The sequence below is a fragment of the Saccostrea cucullata genome, unplaced genomic scaffold (assembly GCF_032062105.1).
Source record: "Saccostrea cucullata isolate Sc308-1 unplaced genomic scaffold, CSIRO_AGI_Scuc_v1 ctg6148, whole genome shotgun sequence".
Classification (NCBI taxonomy): Eukaryota; Metazoa; Mollusca; class Bivalvia; order Ostreida; family Ostreidae; genus Saccostrea; species Saccostrea cuccullata.
The window spans coordinates 18,375-43,876 of NW_026930589.1; the positions used below are offsets into that span (position 1 = coordinate 18,375).

The 25,502-nt window shown below is 33.4% G+C and overlaps 1 protein-coding gene across 1 annotated transcript; it reads left to right on the forward strand.

The window, feature by feature from the left end:
- Positions 1–998: 998 nt before the first annotated feature.
- Positions 999–25,359, forward strand: LOC134229176 (actin-related protein 5-like; the record flags this gene model as incomplete). Its single annotated transcript, XM_062710879.1, has 20 exons — positions 999–1,276; positions 6,758–6,846; positions 7,739–7,843; positions 8,369–8,480; positions 9,536–9,631; positions 9,739–9,932; positions 10,664–10,783; positions 13,906–14,004; positions 14,203–14,283; positions 14,443–14,568; positions 17,195–17,347; positions 18,065–18,148; positions 18,314–18,422; positions 18,554–18,624; positions 19,541–19,635; positions 21,756–21,839; positions 23,169–23,286; positions 24,328–24,439; positions 24,677–24,741; positions 25,166–25,359. Coding segments are annotated over exons 1-20 (2,234 nt in total), but the record flags the coding sequence as incomplete, so codon positions are not given.
- Positions 25,360–25,502: the final 143 nt, after the last annotated feature.

Sequence of the window (25,502 nt, forward strand, 5' to 3'; positions counted from 1 at the left end):
TTCAATACTTGAGGCAGATGTAAGAGTTATTGCTCTTTGTTTATACACGATCATTAGAAAACATCTTAGAACTTCTTGCATTTTTAAAATATAATTAATTTAATAGTAAAATTATTATATCTTTTAATTTTTGTTTTCAAAAACTACTAAAATGTTATCATTATTGTTGGGATTAGGAAACACTATAGAGTTAGTTATATGAGGATATAGGAGTTATCGTTCTTTGTTTTTGTAACTAGTCGTTGTAACCGGCTTCTAAAACATTTTTTGTGACAAAATTTTATTCAAAACATATCTAAACAATGACAATCTATAAAGATATGTTGCAAAATATTAATAAAATATCATATTTACTGGTGGGACTCATTATTTTTCTGTGGGACTCATGTGGGACTTATTTTCCCCGTGGGACTTGTTTTAGTATGTCCCTTATATTTGTTTTAGTATGTCCCAATAGCGGGGTTTAGGTTAAAGAGACTAGTAAAAAAAACATCTCCCAGACAGAGTGTTTGCAAAATTATGATAGGTAACACTAATTATTACCTTGTTAATCTGTCTCGAAGCTGGGGTCCCCCGTTTGTTTACAACTTTTGTTTCTTACCTTGTGTATTTTTATTATACCGAATAGGGCCATTCTTTAAACGTGAGAAAAAGTACAATCTGCTTGCACATAACGACATAGAGATGTGTTTGACGGGGAAATTTTATATTTTCGAGGTATAATACACTCTTACATTTTTTTTCATTAAAAAAAGGGGGGGGGGGTATTATCCATACTTCAGGTGCCTGTGGTTTCATTACTAACATAAAACTTTAAAGTATTTAGTTCTCATGATTTTCTTTCTCTAAATTCTCTTGGTGGAATCTGGACAAAATTTAAGAATGACCCATATAAATCCATTCCATTTGGGTCACCATTTAGGGCCATTTTAGTAAATCGACGTGCCGCTCTAATCCGGGTTTAAGTATCGCTCTTGGCGACTTTTATTTTAGTTTAAATATGCAATATCCGATGATTTCAAATCAACACGACCCGACGAAGGAAGCTATTGTTTTCGAACAAATAATATTGCTATATGAAAACTAGACAGGAGGAGTTACGCAATTCTTGAGTTTTTATTTTCTTCAGCACATTTTAGATAAATAAACATGGACAGATCTGAAAGTAGGACCCGAGGAATTTTCGCTTTTAAAGACGATAAAACGCTTCCAGATCCAGTATTTGAATACACAAATGACATTGCAAACAATAGTGTACCACTTGTGATAGACAACGGTAAGTTCAAACTGTATTTTTATGTCGTACCGCATGGGCTGACAGGTCTGGTACAATCACTAGATTTAGCTACATAGCTTTATTTACCTACCTGAGGTAGCTTTATTTAGCTACCAAATTGGTTTATTTCTATTTAAAAGCATTTTTCTCAGGGTATGCAGAAAATATCATTTTGATGCAGTGATCATTTTCAACTTTGAACTCATCTGAAAACAACTCATGAAAAAATCTAGTTAAAATAATCTAACTGTGTCTCGGTACAGGCCCTCACCACAGTTAGAATACCACCCATATACTCGCAATGTTGCAAAAAATTGCAGAATCGCACCGAAACGATTTTGAAGAATATAAAATGATTTGCACTGGGAATAACTATCAAAATAATCAAAACAAACCTTCTTGAGATTGCTTATGCCTTTTATCCCCAAAAAATAACCAATATAAATACGAAAATCCAATTAATTTTCTCAACGTTTTTCTCTCGATTCAAATTACCTGCCATGTTTACATTCGGAACTCTCTAGATTGTTCTTAGTAAATGCACTATGCGAGTTATCGCCCGTGTTTCTTTCTGCTACATTACGAATACACGGAACGAATTCTATCGTTAAACCGGGTCCGTAGGACAATATCATTTTAACGATAGAACATTCTATCTAGAAAAAATCCCTCTTGGAAAAATGTCTTTTTCTGCGCAATTGCAATCAAAGTTCTGAAAGATTTGGGGCCATGTATGACAGTTAGAACAGTTACCTCTTGGATGAAATGACAAAGAAGTCCAGTTCTGGTTAACATGATAATAGGTCGGTAATTATTCAGTACAATGTGAAGTAATCATACTCAGTCATGCCTCACCGCACGGACAGCTTCCCAAACAATGGAATTACACGTTTTGCTCTAAATTGTCCAAACGCAGCAATGTAAAAACTATCTAGGCTTTGGATTGTTTTTTTAAACCTCCCTAGTATAAATATCAATAGTCATTTAATTGCGACTTTTTGTCTCTTTTTAATAAAAAGAAAATTTTTGAAAACTTACCTGGAAATAGCTAAATAAAGCTACCTGAGGTAGGTAAATAAAGCTACGTAGGTAATTCTACCTACGTAGCTAAATCTAGTGATTGTACTGGACCTGGGCTGATTGACTAATTTGATGCTTCTTTCTATTTAACCACCACTATAATATGTTTTACGGTGTGAGCGTTTGGGCAAGCGCAGTTATGTACTAACATATAAAACTACACATGTACTACCTATCATTCAAGAAAAAGAAAGAAAAAAGACAACAGTAAAAAGTAATCACTTCCCAAGCATCGGGATCGAGATCGGAAATACCCGAACCATTAAAGTGACGAAAGTATGACGTCAGATAAAAAGTTCTGTTGACTTAGGACGCAAACGATATTTTATGGCATGGAGATTGCATTAAATCGTTGTTTGTAATTTTTTTCAAGTAAGTTGTTGCTACGATTGTTGCCACCATGTTGCTATGCACCGCAAAGGATTATTGGAAGTTTGGAATTTTTCACATGGACTCATGAAAATTTCTTGGAACAGTGTGCAGATTTCAACCTGAATTTCCTCTGTTCGTACACGTTAGTCTATTGAGCTCGCTACGCGAGTGGCGCTTTATGCAGCCTCGCTGCGCTCGCTATTATTGTACTGTACTGCAGAACTGCAGCTCTCTAAGAAAATTCAGACAGATAAACCTGCTCAAACAACAGTTTTTACTCTAATATTAAAGACTAACTAATACCCCATTCATACGACATGATTTGCATGCTTGAGTATATTTTACTCATATGTAAATTTACTCACATGTGCAATTTTTGTCGTATGAACTAATTTGCTCACATTTAAATTCTGCACAGATAAGTAAATTTACACCTAGTCAGGACATGGTGTAAATTAACTTTTGCATACATTTTGTTGCAAATTATTATTTCATGTGTGTAAATTTTCACACAGCAAATTTATATACTTATGTGTGTATTTTGTTTTGTTCATTGCTTAATTCTCCATTTTAAGTGTTGTTTCTGTTATGTATGCATTGTTTTGTGTATATTATCAGTCTGTAATCATGGCTGCTAGAAAGCAAAACTAAAGGACGTTCGATCTGGTGCTTTTGACCAGATTTTGGTCCTGTCCTTTATGTATTAAATTCTGCATCATTTTTTAGATCTATTACATTAACTGATTAAATCTAAATTCTGCAATGCAAGTTGAACTATACTCAATGAATAAAACGCGATTAAATTCCATTCACATAGAATTAAGCTAGGAACTATATTTTGTGGCAGAAGGTTTTTTAGAAGAAAACGATCAATTTTTTTCCCTTTTGAACTATAACAGTATTGTTAATTGTAGATTCTTATTTTTCCATGCTGGCTGCACACAAAGCTGATTTTTGCAGTGAAATGTGTTATTGCTGGTTCTGAAATATCTATTAAAGTATTTCTTAAGAATTCTTTCAACAAAGTGTGACAAATATAGTAAATATATTCTGAAAATCCGAGGGGGAATTAAGCCAATTTAGAGACATCTAAAACCATATGTCTCTGGCTAATTTTAATGTAAAAATGACACTTTTTTTAGTAATATCTGAAAATTTACATCATATACCCCCACTTTTGATGTTGTTTTCTAAATATTAAAGATTACTTTGACCTATTTGCTTAAATTCAGTAAAAGTTTAAGACTTTGAAATGATTTTCTTGCTTATTAAATTTTCAATGCTAGAAAAATCACATTTTATTAGTGCAGAAAGGTCAAATAATTGCTTATGCGAAGCAATTGAAACTTTTTCTTAGTACAACTTTAAAGTGTCTTCTTCTAAACAGACTTAGAGTTCATTTTGTTTCATACTTTATTTGGATAAAAAAATAATATTGGAGGGAAAATGTCGAAGATTGATTTTTAATTAAGGAGGCTGGGGGGTCAACAAATTAATCATAAATTAACCACCAGATATAACTTATTTTTTTTACATACGGTATCTTAAGCTGTCAACTATCATTTGGCAAAGAAAAAATTCATATATTTTAGTTTTGAAATTTGATCATTTTTTATATCTTTATATGGAGCTCTTCTTTTAAAGGAGATAAAAATAGTCTGAAAATGGCTGCCACACCCCAGCCTCGTTAAGACACAAATTTCAGTGCATAAAGGTCATATTAAATGTACTGTAGCTCCAAAAGAAACATATTGACCCCCATTTTTTGATTTGAATTTTAATTAAGATATGTATGTAGAAACTAAAAATATACTTGGCAAAAAAAGTTTAAGACTTAAAATATCAGGATCGAACGTCGTTAAACAAAGTACTTCAATGACAGCTGAAAATAAATGAGTTTTGATGAGGGTACTCTAATGGATAAGCCAGGTTTCACTAGCAATGCATATTACTTTCCACAAATGGCTTTTTCAACTCTAAAAACAAGGAACCATATATCTCCAGTCTCCTCTGACATAAATTTGAATTTGCAACAAAGCATGCATCTTGCACCCTTTCTGGTAAAGCTATGTTTATAATTATAAAGTAATAGCTGGGGTCGCTATAAGATGTGCCCTGCAGGATTAATTAATAGTCCCCTTACTATTCAAGATATCTTCATGGGATATATTCCAGAGCTGTGATAGGAATAGGCATTACATCAATCGCCTGGGCTCCATTACAGATTAGCTTTTGATGACTTTCTTCTACTTTTCTCTTTTTTTATACCACAGCAAGCTACTGACATATAAATTGATGTTTCAGCAATTTCAACAATCCTGTTGAAAGTAAGCATCGATCCTTCTTGGCACCTGATCCCACCATGAATTTCTAGGGGATTCGTGTTTATTTCCTGTTCACATTGTTTTGTTTGAAGATTTTTTAGATTGATCACTCATTTCATTCTACTGGAAAATACATACCAGGTATAATATTCAAGCAGATACTTCATAATGACCTCGCAAACTTGATGAATTGTAGATTTCCAAACACCAAAACGATTTCCAGTCGTCCTTTATTCTGCTGAAGACGTTAACCAGTAGATGGCAACTGCCATTTTTATGCCCCACCATGAATATTGCCGGGGCATATAGTGTTTGACATGTCCGTCTTCCGTCCTTCCTTCCTTCCATCCTTCCATCTGTCCTTCCATCTTACTTTGCATTTAGCTCAGTTCAAACTCAGTTTCAAAGAAACTATCCAAGATATTTTCATCAAACTTCACATGCTGATAGATATTGATGAGAGCTATGCAACTGCATCAACATTTTTTGACCTTGACCTTTCCTTTGACCTTGACCTCACTTTACTTAAATTAGAGTTTAGCTCAGTTTTAACCATAACATTCAAGATGGTGTTATCAAACTTCACATGTTGATACATACTGATGAGAGCTATTCAATTGCATCACCATTTTTGACCTTGACATTTCCTTTGACCTTGACCTCACTTTTCTTTAATTAGTGTTTAGCTCAGTTTTAAAGATGACATTCAAGATAGTATTATCAAACTTCATATGCTGATACATACTGAAGAGAGCTAGTCAACTGCATCAACATTTTTTGACCTTGACCTTTCCTTTGAGCTTGACCACACTTTCCTGAAATAAGTGTTTAGCTCAGTTTTTAAGAAACCATCCAAGATATTTTTATCTAACTTCATATGCTGATACATACTGACGAGAGCTAATCAACTGCATTAACATGTTTGACCTTGACCTTTCCTTTGGCCTTGACCTAACTTTTCCTAAATTAGTGTCAAACTTCTTATGCTGATACATACTGATGTAAGCAATTCAACTGCATCAACATTTTTGACTTTGACCTCACTTTAAAGAAATTAGTGTCAAACTTCATATGATGATACATACTGATGTAAGCAATTCAAATGCATCACTTTTCAAGATATTCTGATCAAATTTCATATACTTATACAAATTTTCATGTTGCATTACTATTATACTCTTGGCGGGCATTCGTGTCCTATGGACATATTTCTAGTTTAATATATAGAAGATGACTATTCAGGCACCTAGGCACCTTTAGGAATTTTTGGGATTCATGTTCTAAGCCCTGTTCTCAGATTTTTTCTGTTTGGAGATCTTTTTAAAATCAATTATTGTGTTTCATCTTCACTTTTTTTTAAAATTAAGAATCTTTTCATTGAAACCCTGCATGCACCTGTGCTGTAATCTGTATATTTGTACATTTTAAGGACAGATCTTATGTTAGGAACATCTTGACCAATGAAACTTGAATGATACCCACTGATATGAACTTGCTTTTTTACCATGGTATTGGTCAAAATGTAGGTCAAAATAAATTGTCAGCAGCAGTGAAAAGATTTGTTTATTGCTCAAAGGATTGATAAATTAATATGGAGTTTGATATTTAAAAAAAAAGATTTTTTTACTGTGTACATGATAATCTCTGTTTCAGGACCAGCTTAATAATTCTTATGTCATATGATGAACTGTTTAATTATTTTAAGGAGTGTATAAATGCAGAGCTGGATGGGCTAGTTTAGAACAACCACAACTTGTTTTTAAGAATATCACTGCAAAGCAAAAAGGGAAAAAGGTAAATGTTTATTATTCCTCAAAATGTTCTTTAATATGCACTTAATTTTAATAATAATGGTATTTTCAGTGAAAGTTTGCATGATGCACCTAAGAATGCTCTCTAAAAGACTTGCTTTAAAGTTTTGATGCTGGTTCTGATCTACATTTTTGGATAAGTGAACAAGTTAGAATTTAAAAAGCAGCTTCATTTCCAAGTAACTACAGGTATATTAATAAGACCTATGGTTACTAAGGTTTTTGTTATAAAGAAGTACATAAGCAGACTTGCATTGACCCATATTTCTGAATGTCTCTGTTATGCTATGGAATAGGTTTAAAGTTTTTAGAGCAGTCAGTTTCCAAATACATTTGTACTAAAAACTATGAACCTTACCTGGACAAAACTTGTATAGGCACAGTATGATACATCTACATGTAATAGATTTGTTTGAACAATGGATTCTAATCAACATTTTTCTGGGTGATTGAACAGGTTCAATTTTTTTAATCAGCTCCATTTTCAAGAAAATGTAAGTACACTGTACTGTGCTGAATAACTTGCAGGGATAACCATATATAGATGCACACTACCAGACTTGCTTTGACTGCTGGGTCTGACCTACATTTTCTGCATGATTGAATAGGTTAATTTTTGGAGCATGTCCATTGACAAGTATCTATAGTACCTAACATTGGATCAAGGGATGCTCACTTCTTAACTTGCATCAGTTGTTTGGTCTGATCTACATGTTCTGGATGAGGGAGTTTTTTCTTCACAAACTGAACTTGCATAGATGCCAGGGATGCAAACTACTAGAGGATTTGTTTGATGTGAGATTTTGCTCACAATTATTTGTTAAATGCCCTACACATTTTTGTAAAATATGCTTGTTCTTTTGTCTATTGATTAGGAACTGGACGTTCAAGTAGGCAATGAAATAAACAATGTAGAGGTGGTGAAATGGATACTGAGGACACAGTTTGACAGGAACCTGGTCACATTGTATGATGTACAGGTAAGTTTCCAGGCCTCACATAGAGACAAAACTTGTTAAGCTTAAAGTCACTGAAGGAAAGGTTCAAGAGAATCAAAATGTGTCTGATGTTTGTCATTTTTGGATGGTCAGTAAACTTTTGAAGAACAATTGTGCTAATTTCAACCAAACTTGCAACAAAGCATCTTTGGGTAAAAAGAGTTCAAGTTTCTTCAAATGAAGAGTCATCACTTCCTTAATAAGGTTGATAATTAAGAATTACTGAAAAATTTGGTGGTTTCTTTGTAAAACTCTTCTGTATTGACACTGGGCCAGAAAAAAATGTTTAAAAGATGAAAAGACAAAAAGTCTATATAATGGTAATAAAAGGTATTATTTTTTGTGCTTATCACTGCTATAAACACTCTAAAACAGAGATAATGACAAAAAACAGCAGGCCAGTTCAAGTGAGCATTATAGCCCATAGGTCTCTTTTTATGGCAAGTAATTAATATGCCTATATATAGAAGATAGAAGATATGAAAAATACTTTGATTTTTTTTTCAGGAACAGATCTATGATTACATATTTGCTCACCTTGGCATCAACAGTGAGGGTTGTGTCAACCATCCAATAGTAATGACAGAAGCATTGTGTAACCCAGGCTACTGTCGCCAGCGTAAGCTTTGCTTCAAATTCAGAACAGTCAAATTTACAAAATATTAGTTTATTAAGAAAAGGAAATACACAAACTTTTCCTTTTATAAGCTAAGCAATAATATTATAATAAAGTTGATGAATTATTTGCCTAATACCATAAAACATTTTTTTTGGGGGGGGGGCATAAATTTGACAGAGTTGGTTCAACAATATATACCATAAATTTTGGCATATTTTATTTTTGTAAACTCTCTTCCATTTATTGTCCCCCTGCTTTCATGAAAGCGAGGGGACATTGAATCCCATTCGCCTGTCAGTCTGTCTGTCTGTCACAAAAACATTAACATTGGTCATATTTTTTGAATGAAAAGAGATGGGGCTTAATTCATATACCACGTGTATATTACCTGTGACAAGACCTTCCTAAATATGCTATGGTTTTTGACCCTGTGACCTTGACCTTGAAGGTTGACCTACTTTATAAAAATCTTTACATTGAATTAGCCATAATTTTTGAATGAGATGAGACAGCACTTTCATATTAATTCTGTGTATTGCTTGTGGCAGGACCTGTCTAAATATACTATAATTTTTGGTCTTGTAACCTTAAAGTTTGACCTTATTTTCCAACTTGTTAATTTTCCTTATATTTTTTGATTGAGGAGAGGTAGGGGTTTCATATTTGACATGTGCTTTCCTAGCTGTGACAAGATATTTTCAAGGATGCTATGATTTATGACCCCTTGACCTTAATCTTCATGATTGACTTAATAAAAAAAAAATCAACTTCGGTGATAATTCTGAATGACATATGAAAGGGTGTTCATATTTGACACATGTAAAAAAAAAATGACATATCACCCACAAAGACACCGAAAGTGGGGGACCACAATTCTTTGGATTTGCTTGCTTGAAATAAATTGATTTTGTTTGATTTATTGATTTTTACATTCGTATTCTATAAACCACTGAAATAGGCTAAATTATACTCAACCCTATCTAAACTATGGTCTGGCTGTGCAGTATATATTTGCTTTATTGCACTGATATTCATGATTTTAAGTATTTTCTTAGAAATGTCCGAGTTGCTGTTTGAGTGTTACCATGTTCCATCTGTGGCCTATGGAGTGGATTCACTGTTCAGCCTGTACAATAATCAAAACATTACAGGTACTATATCTAAAACTGTAGCATATCGTTATTACAAGTAACAGAATATTATTTTAATGTATGAAAGAATCTCTGACAATATACTGTCATGTTGCTATGTTTTATAGACCAGACCCACTCTCTAATTTTGGGCTGTGGTTATCAGACCACGTCTCTGATCCCTGTTGTGGGAGGGAGGGTGTACTCTGCCCACTGCCGTAGGATCAATATGGGTGGGGCACAGCTTGATGCATTTATGCAGAGACTCCTTCAGCTGAAGTATCCAGGTCACATGGCAGCCATCACTCTGAGCAGAGCAGAGGTCAGAAATATCATTATATGGTTGAGAGGAAGTTCAGGGCATAAATATTGATTGTAATTATAAAGATGAAAGTTATAGCAATGGAATAAGTTATTTTACATTCAATTAATAAATTCATCTTTTTCTGTAAAATGACTATAATCCCACTAGTGTATGTGGAATCATTAAAATTTGTTGGAGTCAATTTTTGCTGATTGCATAAAATTTTACTGGTTTGTGGAGATGTAATTTGGTGTATTCTTTTATACCAACAAATGAAAATATGACATTATAACCCTATTTTGTTAATTCATGGAGGATGTTAATTTGTGGATGAGAACCCATGATTTCTACAAAATTGAGCGACAGAAGTAAATCTAATGACTCCACAGTATTTTTGTGATATCTTTTATTGACAATTTATATTTTGTATTTTGAAGTCCTCCTGTGATTATTCTGAGTTCACAATTATAGAAGGAAACACTTTGCTATAATATAAAATAATCATTTGTTTGTGATGAGAGACATTCTCAAGTAAAAGAAAGAGAATGTGAAAATAAGACGTTTTCACACATGATTTAAAGTTTCTCAGTCAATAAATTGAACAATATTTATAATTGTTTTTTTTTTTTTAAATAATGGAATAAACTCTCAAAGATGCAATTTTCAAAATTTTCAAAAAAGTTTTTACTGCATATTGTGTAGCTGGATTCCTTTTCACAATTAAACTCAATAAAGTGTCTATTTTTAAGGAGCTAGTTAGAGACCACTGTTACATGGCAGAGGATTACATTAAAGACCTGGAGGCTTGGACTGACAATGATTATTACGAGAACAACGTTACCAAGATACAGCTACCATACAATGCTACAGTTCGTACTCTTGATTCTTTCTTTTGAATGAGACTCTGTTCTAAACAAATAGCATGTTCTAATAGTCTTGAAAATAAAAGAGATTTTATACTGTAACAGCTTAAAGGTGCATAAACACAGATTTGAAGTTAACATTTTCTCAAATTTTCTATATAATATTACGACATATAATATTGCATTAGCATTTCACAAGATAATATTACAGTAGAGACCCGCTATTACGGTGACGGTTTTATAAGATAGAACGCTTATTACGTTGTAAATTCAAAGCACAAAACCATTTCTTAACAAATATACAAAAAAAAGAACCGTTTATTACATTGTCCAAAATCGCCAGGTCTCAGTATTACGATGTAAAAATTCTGTCAAATTTTTTTTTCACTCAGTGTTTATTCAGTGTTGATTGCTGGTAGACACTTAAGGAGACGCTAAATAAACATTGGAACACCTGTGCTCTGAGAGAGTGTTAACTTACAGGGGAGTTAGGTGATTAGTGACGCTTGATTGCATCCACCTGGACTGTTCCAGCGAGCCCAGCAGATTTGGAGACGTGCCAAAGCCATTGTTAAACAATTAAAGTTAACTCATAAATCTAGCTTCTTCTTTATCTATCTCTATAATTTTTTTAAAATTCTTTTATTCTATATTTCATACTTAGTTTAATAAATTAATCTAATAAAAAAAAGGTTATATTTAATATTTTGCATGTATGCTGCACACAGGTACACATAATGTGTAATTTCGTTTGCAAATAAACTGCGTGAATTAACAGCTTGGGTATCAAACATAATTAGGACAAAAATTGAACTCCACTACAAACGTTTTAACAGCTTGGGTAGTGGCTTGGACTACCTCTCAGTTGTCAGCAGAAATACAAAGTGATAATTGCTTTTGTAGAAATGATTATGAATATGTAGACATTGAAATTTTTACGAACGCATTATCTGGACAGAAACGAAAGTGAAAGTAAATGTTGCAGAAAATGGCGGCAATTGAAAGAAGATTGTCGAAGTTTCTATTAAAAAATGTGCTCTATGCTTTTACAATGATGGAAAAAGAAGAAATAGCATCATGAAAATAAGTTTTAAAGATAAGTAATCAATGAATTAAGTGTATATAGCATATTGGTTAAGAATTTGAGCATAAAAAGGAGATAGAAGGAGAAAAATACACCCCCTAATACAATAACACGTTTTCCAAACGATGTTTTACTGGATTTTATTGGGAACTTTTATTATGTTGCCCTCGGTATTACGATATTTTACCTTGACAAAGTGAACATCGTAATAACGGGATTCTACTGTATAAAAATCTTATTTTTTCATTTCGAAGTTATTGAAACTTAAAGCTTCAGGTCATGTTTGATTGACACGTCCTTGCAATTCCACAAATTATAATTTTATTCTTAATACTTATTAATACGTATAGATATTTATTATATTTTCTTATGAAATGCTATTGCAATATATAAGTCGTATTGTTTTACTTTGAAAAATGTGTTCCTATACAAATCATTATACGAAAAAACATTTCTAATGTTTTGCTGAGTGGGCATAAAAAATTGATGTTTGACCGCTAAGTGAGGTGTTGGATGGCTTACGTCACAGAATGGACGGAGCTTTATCTTATTTTCATTCGTTGGTGTTCAACAGTGACGGACCTAAGGTTACATCATGCATGGAAGAAAGTACAAAATACATGTATGTCCAAAAAAAAAAAATTAAAATGAAAGGTATAACTAAACATTTATTGACTATGTTCTCAGGCAACGTGTTTTGTCAACCCTCGAACAAAACTGTTAGCTTTCGGCCTAACAGCCTCAGGCAGACAGTTTGGTTCTTGGGTCTGACAAAACGCATGTTGCCCTCAAACTCAGTCAATAAATGTATAATATACAGAAAATATTAACTTCAAATCTGTGTCTATGCACCTTTAAAGTATTTTTTAGATGTTGAAAATAGATTTCAGTAAAAGCTCTTACAAAAAAAATCTTGCCATACAGTGAATATAGCACTTTATCCTCAGAAACTGGATTGGGGTCGATTTAAAAGGACTGGGTGACCATATTGGTCTCATTTAAAAGAAGAGCTCCATGTAAAGATATATAAAACTTATCAAATTTTAAAATAAATGACATTTGTCTTTATTATACTTTCATGTTAAATACTAAAATCTGATTGGTTTAGACGCAGTTAACAATCCGTTCTATTACCCTCAGCCTTAGCAACACACATGACAACGGGTAACACAACGGCAATGTCACATGCGTGGAAATTATGCGCGTACGGTTCAAAGTAGAATTCTCAAAACGTCAGTTGTGCGTTTGAAAGAACCGGAATAAACTTGACGTCAATGAAAGCTTGCGTCCAATGTAGCTTACTTGAAAACAACAAACGACAGGCGAAACATGCTTGCGAGTGCAGAAATAACGAAACTTTAGATGATAAAGGACTCTTAGAGTATCAAATAAACAATAAAGAGGTCAGTAAAGCGTGGAGTTTGAAAGCTTTCTACACTGTTCTAAACGTGAACGTAAAGACGATCGATGATTTTTTTTTCTGACATCCTAAATCAAGAAGACATTCAGTATAATAAAATAAATAGTGCCTGTTTTGGAGGGTAACAGTTGAAATTGACACCCCTCGGAAAACCATTGTCAACCTCCGCTGACGCGTCGGTTGACAATGGTTTTCGTTGGGGTGTCAATTTCAACAGTTACCCTCCAAAACAGGCACCATTTATATAATGCCAAATGATAGTTGACAGTTTAAGATATCTGATCAAAAAAAGTTATATTTGATGGTTAATTTATTGACTCCACCATCCTCCCTATTTGAATCTTAATTGTAAAAATTATGCACTTTGGCGTTATGAAAGTAAATTTAAATGATTAAATTTAGAAGGATGAAAAAAAGACTAGATTAAAAAAAATGTTTGCATGATAGCCTGGCCACTTTGACAATTATAGTACAGTATGATGTACATGTATTTTTTGTGATTTTTAAGGAAAGTTTTTTCATGTTCTGTCATATTTTGTCATTCTTGTGATAATTAAAGAACATGATTATTGAGTAATGCTGAGGATTGTGAATTTGTGATAAAAGACTACTGTTATCTGATAGATGAGTGGAAGTCAGCTGACAGCTGATCAGTTAAAGGAAAGGAGAGAACAGCAAATCCGGCGACTGAAAGAATCCAACGCCAAAAGAAGATTAGAAAAAGTAAGTATTGTCGAATCATTTTAATTTGTGGGGGTCAATGTTCATGGGTAAAATCAAAATTTTGCTGATTTGTGGGAATGTAAATTCATGGGTAACTTGTCATACAGAACATGTCACCCAATATTTTACTTCCTGATCAGTCAAGATTTGGATCATGAGGCTGTTGTCACTTTACCTGAACATTATTTTTTAACATAGGTTCAGATAGAGGAAGAAAAGTTAATGGAACTGATCAGTGTTCAGGAGCTTTTGGAAGATGAGGATGATGAAGCATTCAATGTATGTAGAAATACACAAAACAAAGTCAGTATTGAAGTCTAATGATTTCACTGCTGGTATATAAAGCAAATAAAAATAGGCATTCATTTGTCAAGAAATTAAATTCACCTATAAAAAGGAGTCATCTGAAGTTTCCTTAGTGTAATATTGTATTCACAGCGAGCCCTCTCGTCACTACCATTTGAAACAGCTGAAGAATTACAAGTGGAGATCACCAAACTAACAATGTCTATACAGAGAATGAAGGCTAAAATCAAAGGGGTCAATCTCCCCTTTGATGAAGAGGTAATATTACTTACTTTACAATCCCTTTTTTAGCTCACCTGAGCCAAAGGCTCAAGTGAGCTTTTCTGATCAAAATTTGTCCGTTGTCTGTCATCGTTGTCGTCGTCATCGTTGTTGTCGTAAATTTTCACATTTTCATCTTCTTCTCAAGAACCACTGGGCCAATTTCAACCAAATTTGCTACAAAGTATCCTTGGGTGAAGGGGATTCAAGTTTGTTCAAATGAAGGGCCACGCCCTTTTCCAAGGGGAGATAATTATGAATTAGAGAAAAAATAATGGCATTTTTAAAAAATCTTCTTCTCAAGAACCACTGGGCCAGGAAAGATGAAACTCATGTGGAATCATCCTCAGGTAGTGTAGATTCAAGTTTGTTCAAATCATGACCCCCGGGGCTAGGGTGGGCCAAAATGGCCGATCAAAGTTTTACATAGGAATTTTTAGGAAAATTCTTTAAAAATCATCTTCTCAAGAACCACTGGGCCAGGAAAGATGAAACTCATGTAGAATCATCCTCAGGTAGTGTAGATTCAAATTTGTTCAAATCATGACCCCCAGGGGTAGGGCGGGGCCAAAATGACCGATCAAAGTTTTACATAGGAATTTATAGGAAAATTCTTTAAAAATCATCTTCTCAAGAACCACTGGGCCAGGAAAGATGAAACTCATGTGGAATCATCCTCAGGTAGTGTAGATTCAAGTTTGTTCAAATCATGACCCCCAGGGGTAGGGCGGGGCCAAAATGGCCGATCAAAGTTTTACATAGGAATATATAGGAAAAATCTTTAAAAATCTTCTTCTCAAGAACCACAGGGCCAGGAAAAATGAAACTCATGTGGAATCATCCTCAGGTAGTGTAGATTCAAGTTTGTTCAAATCATGACCCCGGGGGGGGCAGGGCGGGGCCAAAATGGCCGATCAAAGATTTACATAGGAATATATTGGAAAATTCTTTAAAAATCTTCTTCTCAAGAACCACTGGGCCAGGAAAGATGAAACTCATGTGGAATCATCCTTAGGTAGTGTAGATTCAAGTTTGTTCAAATCATAACCCCCGGGGGTAGGGCGGGGCCAAAATGGCCAATCAAAGTTTTACATATGAATATGTAGGAAAATTCTTTAAAAATCTTCTTCTCAAGAACCACTGGGCCAGGAAAGATGAAACTCATGTGAAATTATCCTCAGGTAGTGTAGATTTAAGGTTGTTCAAATCATGACCCCCGGGGGTAGGGTGGGGCCAAAATGGCCGATCAAAGTTTTACATAGGAATATATAGGGAAACCTTTTAAAAACCTCTTCTCAAGTACTTCAAATTCATGCTTAGTGATATTTATATGGAATCATCCTCAGGTAGTGTAGATTCTTGTTCATTCAAATTATGATCCCCTGGGGGGTTAAAATTCAAGCCCCCCCCCCCCCAACTCATTAAACTTTCTTTTCTGATCTGATATGTGCTTTCTCCTAGCAAATTGCTCAGGTGAGCGATGTGGCCTCTGGGCCTCTTGTTTGTTTCATACAGCTGAACTTCAGTATCTCAATTACCAAGTACATGTCCAAGTGAGTTGAAATTGCTAATCAGTATGTGTTTTCTCTATGTATTTCATCTCAGTATTTCAAATTCTCTTAAATCTTAAGAAGTTTTTTTTCTTGGTCCCATTGACTATAATTGTCATTTATTACCCAGGTACATCTCCTTCAGAATTGCCACAAATGGATACCCCATCACTATCAACCCGATAGTGATGAGGGTGTACATCTGTTCACCCAGTAGCCTTATCTGCAACTCCTTTTACACCACTGAAAGCAATTTAATTTTTACAAAATATTTATTGGACCAGAGTTTTAAATATTTATGCTACAATTACCGGTAGTCACTTCTGTTGCTTTTAAATCAACTTAATTTCACTTTTATGTATTTACTGCAGAGGTCTGTCAATTAGACACCCAATTTAATTGTTAAAAATAATTTTAGACTGTAATACTAATTTCATGTTTTTTATCCGTATGATTTTCCAAATACCGAGAATTTACATGAAAGTAAAGAATATTTTAAACCGATGGCTGATTATTTAACGCGTACAAGCACAGTGTCTTAGTTAGCACAAAACATGCTATCTATAAGTCATGTGATGGAATTTAGTAATGTTCACAAAATTACCTGGGGAAAGATATCACATGGTGAATTATAATGTCCAACATGTCACAGGCCTTAGGTACAACAGAGTGAGAGCAAGTTTTTTCGTTTATAAACCAAATCATGGTGTTTCGGTGATTCAAATTCTGAATGTCTCAACATGCACATTTTGATCGTAAGTGCATTTGCTCTGTTTTGTAATTGTCAACCCTGACCAAGCAAAGTACTTGTACTTACTGTGTTTTCAAAATAGCTCAAATATTACATAATTTAAACCTGTTATATAATAAATAAGCGCTAATGGGCTATTGACAGTATTAGTATAGTACAATTTGCAGCATTTTGGATGCACAGTTGTAAACTAATGTTTCACAGTTGAGCATTGTTACTGATGGGTCTCTAATTTTAATTTGCTGTTGTTAAGATTTACATGCATTGTTCAACAGTCATGCAATCAACATTTTTTATATGTGATTGTTGTTTTTTTTGAAAGACTAAGAAGCCAGCAGTTTATGATTTGATTGACATACCTGATGATCAATTAACACCAGATCAAATCTCCATCAAAAAGAGACAACGAATGCTAAAAAATGCCAGAGAGGGACGCATGAAGGCTCAGGCAATCCAGAGGGAGAAGCAACAGAAAGTAGGGAATACTAAATCAGACAAACTAGGAATCACATGTACTCAAATTCAATATAGCCATTATGTAAGAATTAGGCATACACATAATACAAAGTTGTGTTAACACACAATGGCATCAAAATACATGTACATATATTAATTTAATCCATACGATTAAAGAATTACCAGTACACCTACAAATATACAAAAACAATCATAAATACAATGTATTGGAATATGAAATATTCACATATTGACAATCAAATAGGGATTACATTTGCAATGACTAACAGACATTGACAAACAAGCAGAAATTACTTGTATTGACAAACACATAGAAATTGCATGCACTTAGAAACAAGTAAAAACTACATACACTGACAAACTTAATTGCTTCAGGTATTCTCATACATATTGTGAAGTCACAATATATGTGTATTTTCCCGCTCTTTTAAATGCTATCAAAATCATAAACTTTTATTAAGCTGTTAATGTTTCTTCAAATCATTCTCAGAACTTTTTAAATGGCTCTCACATTTAAGAATATACTTGGAATTGCACATCATTGTTTAATGCAGATAGGGCAAGTTGTACAATAAATGTGCAAAATAGAAATCGAGTAGTGAGCCCCTATATGACTGGATTCTCTTTGTAATAGAATTAGAGAAGTGACCCCCTATATGACTTTGTAATAGAAATAAAGTGGTGAGTTCCTATATAACTGGATTCTCTTTGTAAGGAAATAGAAGAAGAAAGGAAACTGGAGCAGAGAAGACTGAAGGATTTTGATGGCTGGTTACATTTAATCCGAGAGAAAAGAAGAGTGAGTCAGGCTAAAATTATATTTTGCCAAGACATCAGTTATATTTATATTATTTTGTTTACAAACAAAAAATGCAGAGTTTAATCTTTAAAAGCATGTTAAATGTTAAAGCATTTTATGATAGCATTTTTGAATATTATATTTTTAACATTGCAATCTTAATAGAAACTTATGGAAATTCGAAATGCAAAAAAACAGAGGAAAGCAGACCTGGCCAAGAGAAGAACGTATGCCTCACAGCAAAGAATGAAGATGATCACACAGCTAGTCTCTGGTACGTGACAACGGATTCTCAGTGAAAATCAGTCCGGGTTACTGTTTAAGCACCTCCATGTTTTAGTACATGTAACTATCAAAAGAAAAAGAAAAGAACATGGTTGATAGAATTTATCATGATTTTAACAGGTGGATCAAAGAAAAAGAAAGAGGATACTTTTGGTCAAAATGATGCTGACTGGGAAGTTTATAAAGAAATTGTATGTACAAAATAGATGTTTACCAATTACTGATTTACTAGCTCAGATAAATAATATCTATAATATAATCATATAGCTTATTTGGCAAAAAGTCTTCCAAAATTTGTACCGGGTAATTTTTTCTCAGGTTTTTTTTTATCTAAAAGCTCAAGTGAGATTTTCTGATCACCTGTTGTCTGTCGGGTTGTCTTTCCGTCTGTCTGTAACTTTACACATTGTCAACCTTTTCTCAAGAACATTTGGGCCATTTTTACCAAACTTGGTAATAAATACCCTTGGGTTAAGGGGAGTTTAAATAGGTAAAATGAAAAGCCAAGCCCCCTTACAAGGGGAGATAATCAAGAAAAGACAAAAATGGGATGGGTCATTAAAAAATCCTTCTCAAGAACCACCTGCCCAAGAAAACTGAAACTTATGTGGAAGCATCCTGAGGTAATGTAGATTCTAAATTGTTAAAAATCATGACCCCCGGGGTATGTTGGGACCATAACAGGGAAAAAAAGTTTTACATTGAAATGTGTAGGAAAAATCTTTGAACATTTTCTTCTCAAGAACCACAGGGCCAGAAAAACTGAAACTTAGGTGGAAGCATCCTTGGTTAGTGTAGAATCTAAATTCTTACAATCATGACCCCCATGGGTAGGGTGGGGCCACAATAGGGAAACCAAGTTTTACATTGAAATATACAGAAAAATTCTTTTTCTGAAGAAAAACTGGGGCCCAATATGTATTACAAGGGGGGAAAATCTGGTGAGGAAAAGCATGGTCAGGTACTACTCAGGTGAGCCTTTTGGTCCATGGGCCTCTCATTTTATCTTGTCTTGAAATACAAAATGCTTCAACAAGGAAAAAAAAGAAAGAAAATTCTAGGAAGTATCACCTTTATCAGTAGAGTGAATTAGCTGGGTTTTTTTAGCACCCGGAGAACGCTGACAGTGATTCAGAGGCAGAGGAAGATAAATTGGAGGAGTTGGATACGCTGCTTAAAGAGCATGACCCAGAGTTCCAAAAGTAAGCTTTAATATCAGTATTGTAGACAAATTTAAAGGCTTGATATCAGTACTGTAGACAAATTTAAAGGCTTGATATCAGTATTGTAGACAAATTTAAAGGCTTGATATCAGTATTGTAGACAAATTTAAAGGCTTTAATATCAGCATTGTAGACAAATTTAAAGGCTTGATATCAGTATTGTAGACAAATTTAAAGGCTTGATATCAGTATTGTAGACAAATTTAAAGGCTTGATATCAGTTTTGTAGACAAATTTAAAGGCTTTAATATCAGTATTGTAGACAAATTTAAAGGCTTGATATCAGTATTGTAGGCAAATTTAAAGGCATGATATCAGTATTGTAGACAAATTTAAAGGCTTGATATCAGTATTGTAGACAAATTTAAAGGCTTTAATATCAGTATTGTAAACAAATTGAAAGGCATGTTCAGAATTCAATGAAAAAAGATTGCATATACAGTATTTTTAACATGTAAGAAAAGAAAGTTATAATTTTCCTCGTTAGAATTCATAATTGACATGAAAAATGTCAGTAAATAATGTCATTTTGCGTTATTCGTTAAGCTGGTTGTAAAATTCTTTAAGGTCATTTACATTTATTGCATCATGTGGTTAACAGCCTAGTGTGCAACAGTTGCTGTGTATGAGGGTTGTCTGGTAAAATCGTAGACAAAGCGTTTTTCTGGAAAATAATGGATGCTCTAAGCTGAAATTTTAGCAAATGTTTATTTATCATATTTAAGTGTATTCTAATTCTTTTTACAAAATATACCGGTAGACAAAAATAAAGATTTTATTATGCTTGAATGTGCTGCACAGGATACAGTCCTACGGGCTTCATAACTTACTAATAAATCTTCAGAAGGTCCCATGTGTGTGCAGTATTGGTTCCTCGACTATTTATAGAGAAATAAAGGGAAACTTAAGTACATGTATGTGCATCAGTGAAATTCTTAAATTTAAGTGGGACTTATCCACTATTTTTTGTTAGAAAGAGGAAATGTGATGTGATTTAGACACTTTGACGTTAACATCTGTCCGCCGTAAGGCGATACAATGCATAACATAAAATCTCATAATTTGTTTATTTATGCATGTATCTATTTGAAATTTGCTATGTATATTTACAAAAAACAAGTAGTGAAATTTTAGAAAGTGATGATTATTTTTCAATCTAGACAGCTTGTCCACGATTTTACCAGACAACCATCCTATAAGCATAAAGCAATACCTGATTTTGATAACAATGGATTACAAGTTTGAAGTTTATTTTCAATCCACCTAATAAGCTGTTTAATATGCTAAGTGAAATGTTTATCTAAAAGACAAATGATTTCAATTCCTAAATACATATAGTTTGACAATCATGTATTGATCAGAATAAATACACAAAGATATAAAGGATATAGAAAAAAATATTATTTTGCTCAGGGAAAAGTCATTAGATCCTAAAGATGGGGTATATCTGTTCATTCCTTCAAGAAACAGAATACATTGTGTATTTTAAAATTCTAGAATGACACAAGAAATTTATGCTATTTCATCTTGGCTGAAAAATTGCTGAAATGCAAAAACAGGAAAGAGGGGTGGGGGGGGGGGGACTGTCCAAACTCAAAAAACTTTCTGCTCATTTCTAATCTCTGTTAAATGGTGGTCCTCTTATTATTTTTTGGGACATTGGGACATGGGCAGAAAATTGATTTTTATAAATATCAAACAATTCCAAAATTGACTTTGTCTTCTGGATCTATCACTAACACCGTGTGTATAAGAGGAGCTGAGAGGGATTAAAAATGAACTGCAAACTATAATTTCAATCCCATGTTTTTATCTCATGTCATCAAATATTTTGACTTTAACAAAACAAAATGACTGCATATTTCCAATCTTGCCAGTTAATGTTCAGCAGTCTTCACTGTCAGTTCTAGTGATTGAGTTCTTGCTATTAATAAGATATTAAAATGATTGTTAACTGATTGAGAAAATTTTGAAAATTATTTTCATGGAGATTTAAGAAAGAGTTTGCCATTTGTTTTTTGTATGCAAGTCATGAAAGAGCAAGCTTTCATTTTTTTTTTAAAAGATGGCCTGTTAACTTCTCTCTATTCTTATTCTAGGGAAATGGATCAAACAATGGGACAGGCGGGAGAATTTGACATTGCTGAGTATTATCGACTCCATCTAGCAGTAGAGAAAATCAGGTAGGAGAAAGCTTGTCAAGCATAAGTAATATCATAATTAAAGACTTCAGCTGTCCAGAATGGACAAAGATTACCACCCCTCTGTACAAGGAATAATAAAAAAGAGTTAAACTGCCCAGAATGGACAAAGACCACCACCCCTTCGTATTTTTGGAAAAGATTCCATTTCACAGAATGGTGTTTTAGGAAAATAGTGTGTTTTTGTTCACAGTGTCAACATTGACAGCCAAATGCCCAGTGTTTTTACTTATGATGAATTATGTCAGAGTGTAATTAAACAGCAAAATAATTGTCATTTATATTGGTTTTTTTTTTAGTTTCTGTAATTGAATTGTACAGTTTTATCATCCTAGTGAGACATGGCATTCTGTTGTTTGTTTATTAAAGTATTTGGCAATAAGTGAGTCATAACTGCATTTTCACACTATATATATCATTGAATTTTTTATAGAAATTTGTTGTGAGGTCAATTTTAGCTCAATTTTCATGATTTTTCCCTGAATCATGCAGAATTGTTCAAATTTTCTTGTCTTAAAATGCTAAACAAAATGACACACTACACAAATCATTGAGAATAAATTATGAAATTAATTGTCGAGACAAAAATTTCTAACCTCAAATTACACGTATCAATATTTTGAAAATGTTGTTTGAATTTCCTATTCACATACTTGGTAAACAGTAAATTGTCGGAGAGGTACTTTGCAAAAATTCCGGAAATGAAAAGAAATAAATGTCGAAAATGAAAAGAAAAATTGTCAGAAATGAAATTTAAAAAATGTTGGAAATGCTTTGTAGATTTCCGGAAATGAATTAATGCAGCAAAAAAATGAGCAACAAATAACACTACAATAATATTTTAGAAAAATGCATTTTTCAATGAGAAAAATGAAATAATGACTCACTTATGGCCAGGTACTGTATGACCCCCCCCCCCCCCCCCCCCCCCCCCAAAAAAAAAAAAAAAACGTGAATAAAAATAACAAACATGTTTTTAAAAAATATCATCATTTCATAGGTTTCTTTTGTTTAAGTAAAAAGAAAATTACAATCAATTATATAAAGTTTTTAAAAAGATAATGCAAGTCAAAAAAAAAAATTTTAAGGCAAAAAATCAGTGAAAATTATAAGTCACTGTATAAAGAGCTTTTTTTTTTTTTTTTTTTGAAAAATTCCTCGCAAACAGCATAGTATTTTATTGGAAATTCAATAAGCAAAGTAGTCACTGTGTTTGAGATTTTTACAATTTCATTATGTTCACAGAATATGCTGAAAGAATTATTTTGTTATATAAGAGTACTTACTTTATACATGTTTGATTTTTTTTAGAGTACCAGAATTACTATTTCAACCTTCAATGATAGGAATCGAGCAAGCAGGAATTGCAGAGACCATGGATTTTGTTCTCAAGAAATTTAATGCTGATATGCAAAACAAGTTAGCACAGGTATTATAACAAAAACTTCTGTGGAAATTGGTGGGAAAATAACATTTTTTTTATTCCTGTAGTTTATTAGTTAGGGGAAAAAAACATTTGTCTCCAAAATTGCTTATTACGTAATATACATGTACTGTATAATTCAAGAAGGATTTGAATTTCCTGTTTTCTCCCTTTAGAAGTCTGATTTTGCTCAAATAATGAACATCATAATGTGAATGTATCGACCCTTGATGTAAATTATTTACCAGTTTTTTGAGTTTGCAGTTAAGGAGAGTGTGAATATAGCATATTTTGTCACCACATTACATAACAAAAAAGTAAATACTTACACAACATTCCCCAATAAAGTACCTTACAATCATCATTACGTTTTGTACATGAAGGATTTTTATAGCCCACGCAACAATTTGCGTGAGGTATAATGTTTTTGACCCAGCAGTCAGTCAGTCCTGTTTTTTTGTCAGCACAACTCTTCATGAACTGCTGCACAGATTTTTGTCAAACTTTGCAGATATTTAGGACACAATGTGTGGTTGTGCATATTACCAGAAAATTCTGATTCCTTTATTTTTTCCGGGAATTTCCACACTTTTCAACTTAGATTTTTGGCCATATCTTTAATATAGTGATGAATAGTTTGTCAGCGCAACTCCTCATAAACCGCTGCACACAATTTCGTCAAACTTTGCAGATATTTAGGACACATTATGTAGATGTGCATATTACCAGGAAATTCTGATTCCTTCATATTTCCCGGAATTTCGGCACTTTTCAACTTAAATTTTTCACTATATATATAGAGATGAAGTTTGTCAGCACAACTCCTCATAAACTGCTGCACACAATTTCGTCAAACTTTTCAGACATATATGACACAATGTGTAGATGTGCATATTTCCAGGAAATTCCGATTCCTTTATTTTTTCCCAGAATTTCAGCACTTTGACTTTTGGGGGAGCATGGGATATGTGAGCTTGCTCACTTTTTCTTTCATTTTATTACCTGCTTTTTTTTTGGTTAAAATGTATTTTGTTTAATATATCCTAGAATGTGTTCATCACTGGAGGAAATGCCATGTTCAGTCATTTTAAAGAGAGACTTGAGAGAGAGTTACTGGCCATGAGACCTTTCCAGTCAACATTCAGTGTTTCTTTAGCAAGTATGTGGCTTTTAATGAAAGAATGTTTCAGTACTGGAAATCAGTTTGACCTACTCTATTTGGGTGATCAAAAACATAATGTAATGAAGCATTATAATTAGATCTCTTTTTGATCTATTGTTGTTAAAATTAAAGTTAAGAATATTTAACCAGATTTGGTATAAAGCTTCCACATAAAGTATAATAGGAGTAAGGGTAATGATGAGTTACAGCTACAAAATCTGAAATGACTTGTAGATTTTGTTAAAAAAGGCAAATTAAAGAATATAACTAAAACCGGAACACAAAGACAAGCAAGCATTGTAAGGATTATGAATATTTAACTATAATAGTAGAAACTTATCTACAATCACCGAAATCGGAAGAATATGGAGAGAAATCGTAAGGCGTATTTTAGATGCTCATTTCGTAAGACTTACGCCAAAATCGTAAGGGTTGGCAGCTCTGCAATCAAGCAAATCTCCAATTTTATTTCGTTCGTTATAGTTACCAGTCATAAATATACATTAGGATATCTTCCCCTTATTAACGTTCATAACTCGCGGGCAAGCGTTTAAAAGAATAAGATTCAAACACTTATAAGACCGAGATCACATCTCAGGTGCTTGCCCAAGTCAGTTCATCTTCCGGCGTGCAACAGAACGTTCAACGTACCTTTTTTTGGCAGAGATTTCTCAGCCACAGAGTGATACAAATACTTTGTATTTGTATACGGTATTGGTTTAGATACTCTCTCATGCTCTTAGTTTAAGTATGGAAGAAGCCAGTTTTATTTCGAACGACGAATTAAATTCGGGCTCGGAATTCCAGAATTTACAGTCAGTAATGGAGGCCAAAGGAAAAAAACCGCGGTCCGGTAGGAAATCCTCCAGCAAAGCTAACGAGAAAATGGAACAATTAGAAAACAGAGTCAACGAAAGGTTAGACACTATGATGAATTTTTTAAGAGAAAGTATTCAAACTTTGTCCAGCAGTGTTTTAGAGAATACAGCTTCTCATAATGTACACGGGCAAACGTGTCTAAATCGTTAGCGGACAATACCTGGATCCACCAGACCACCCC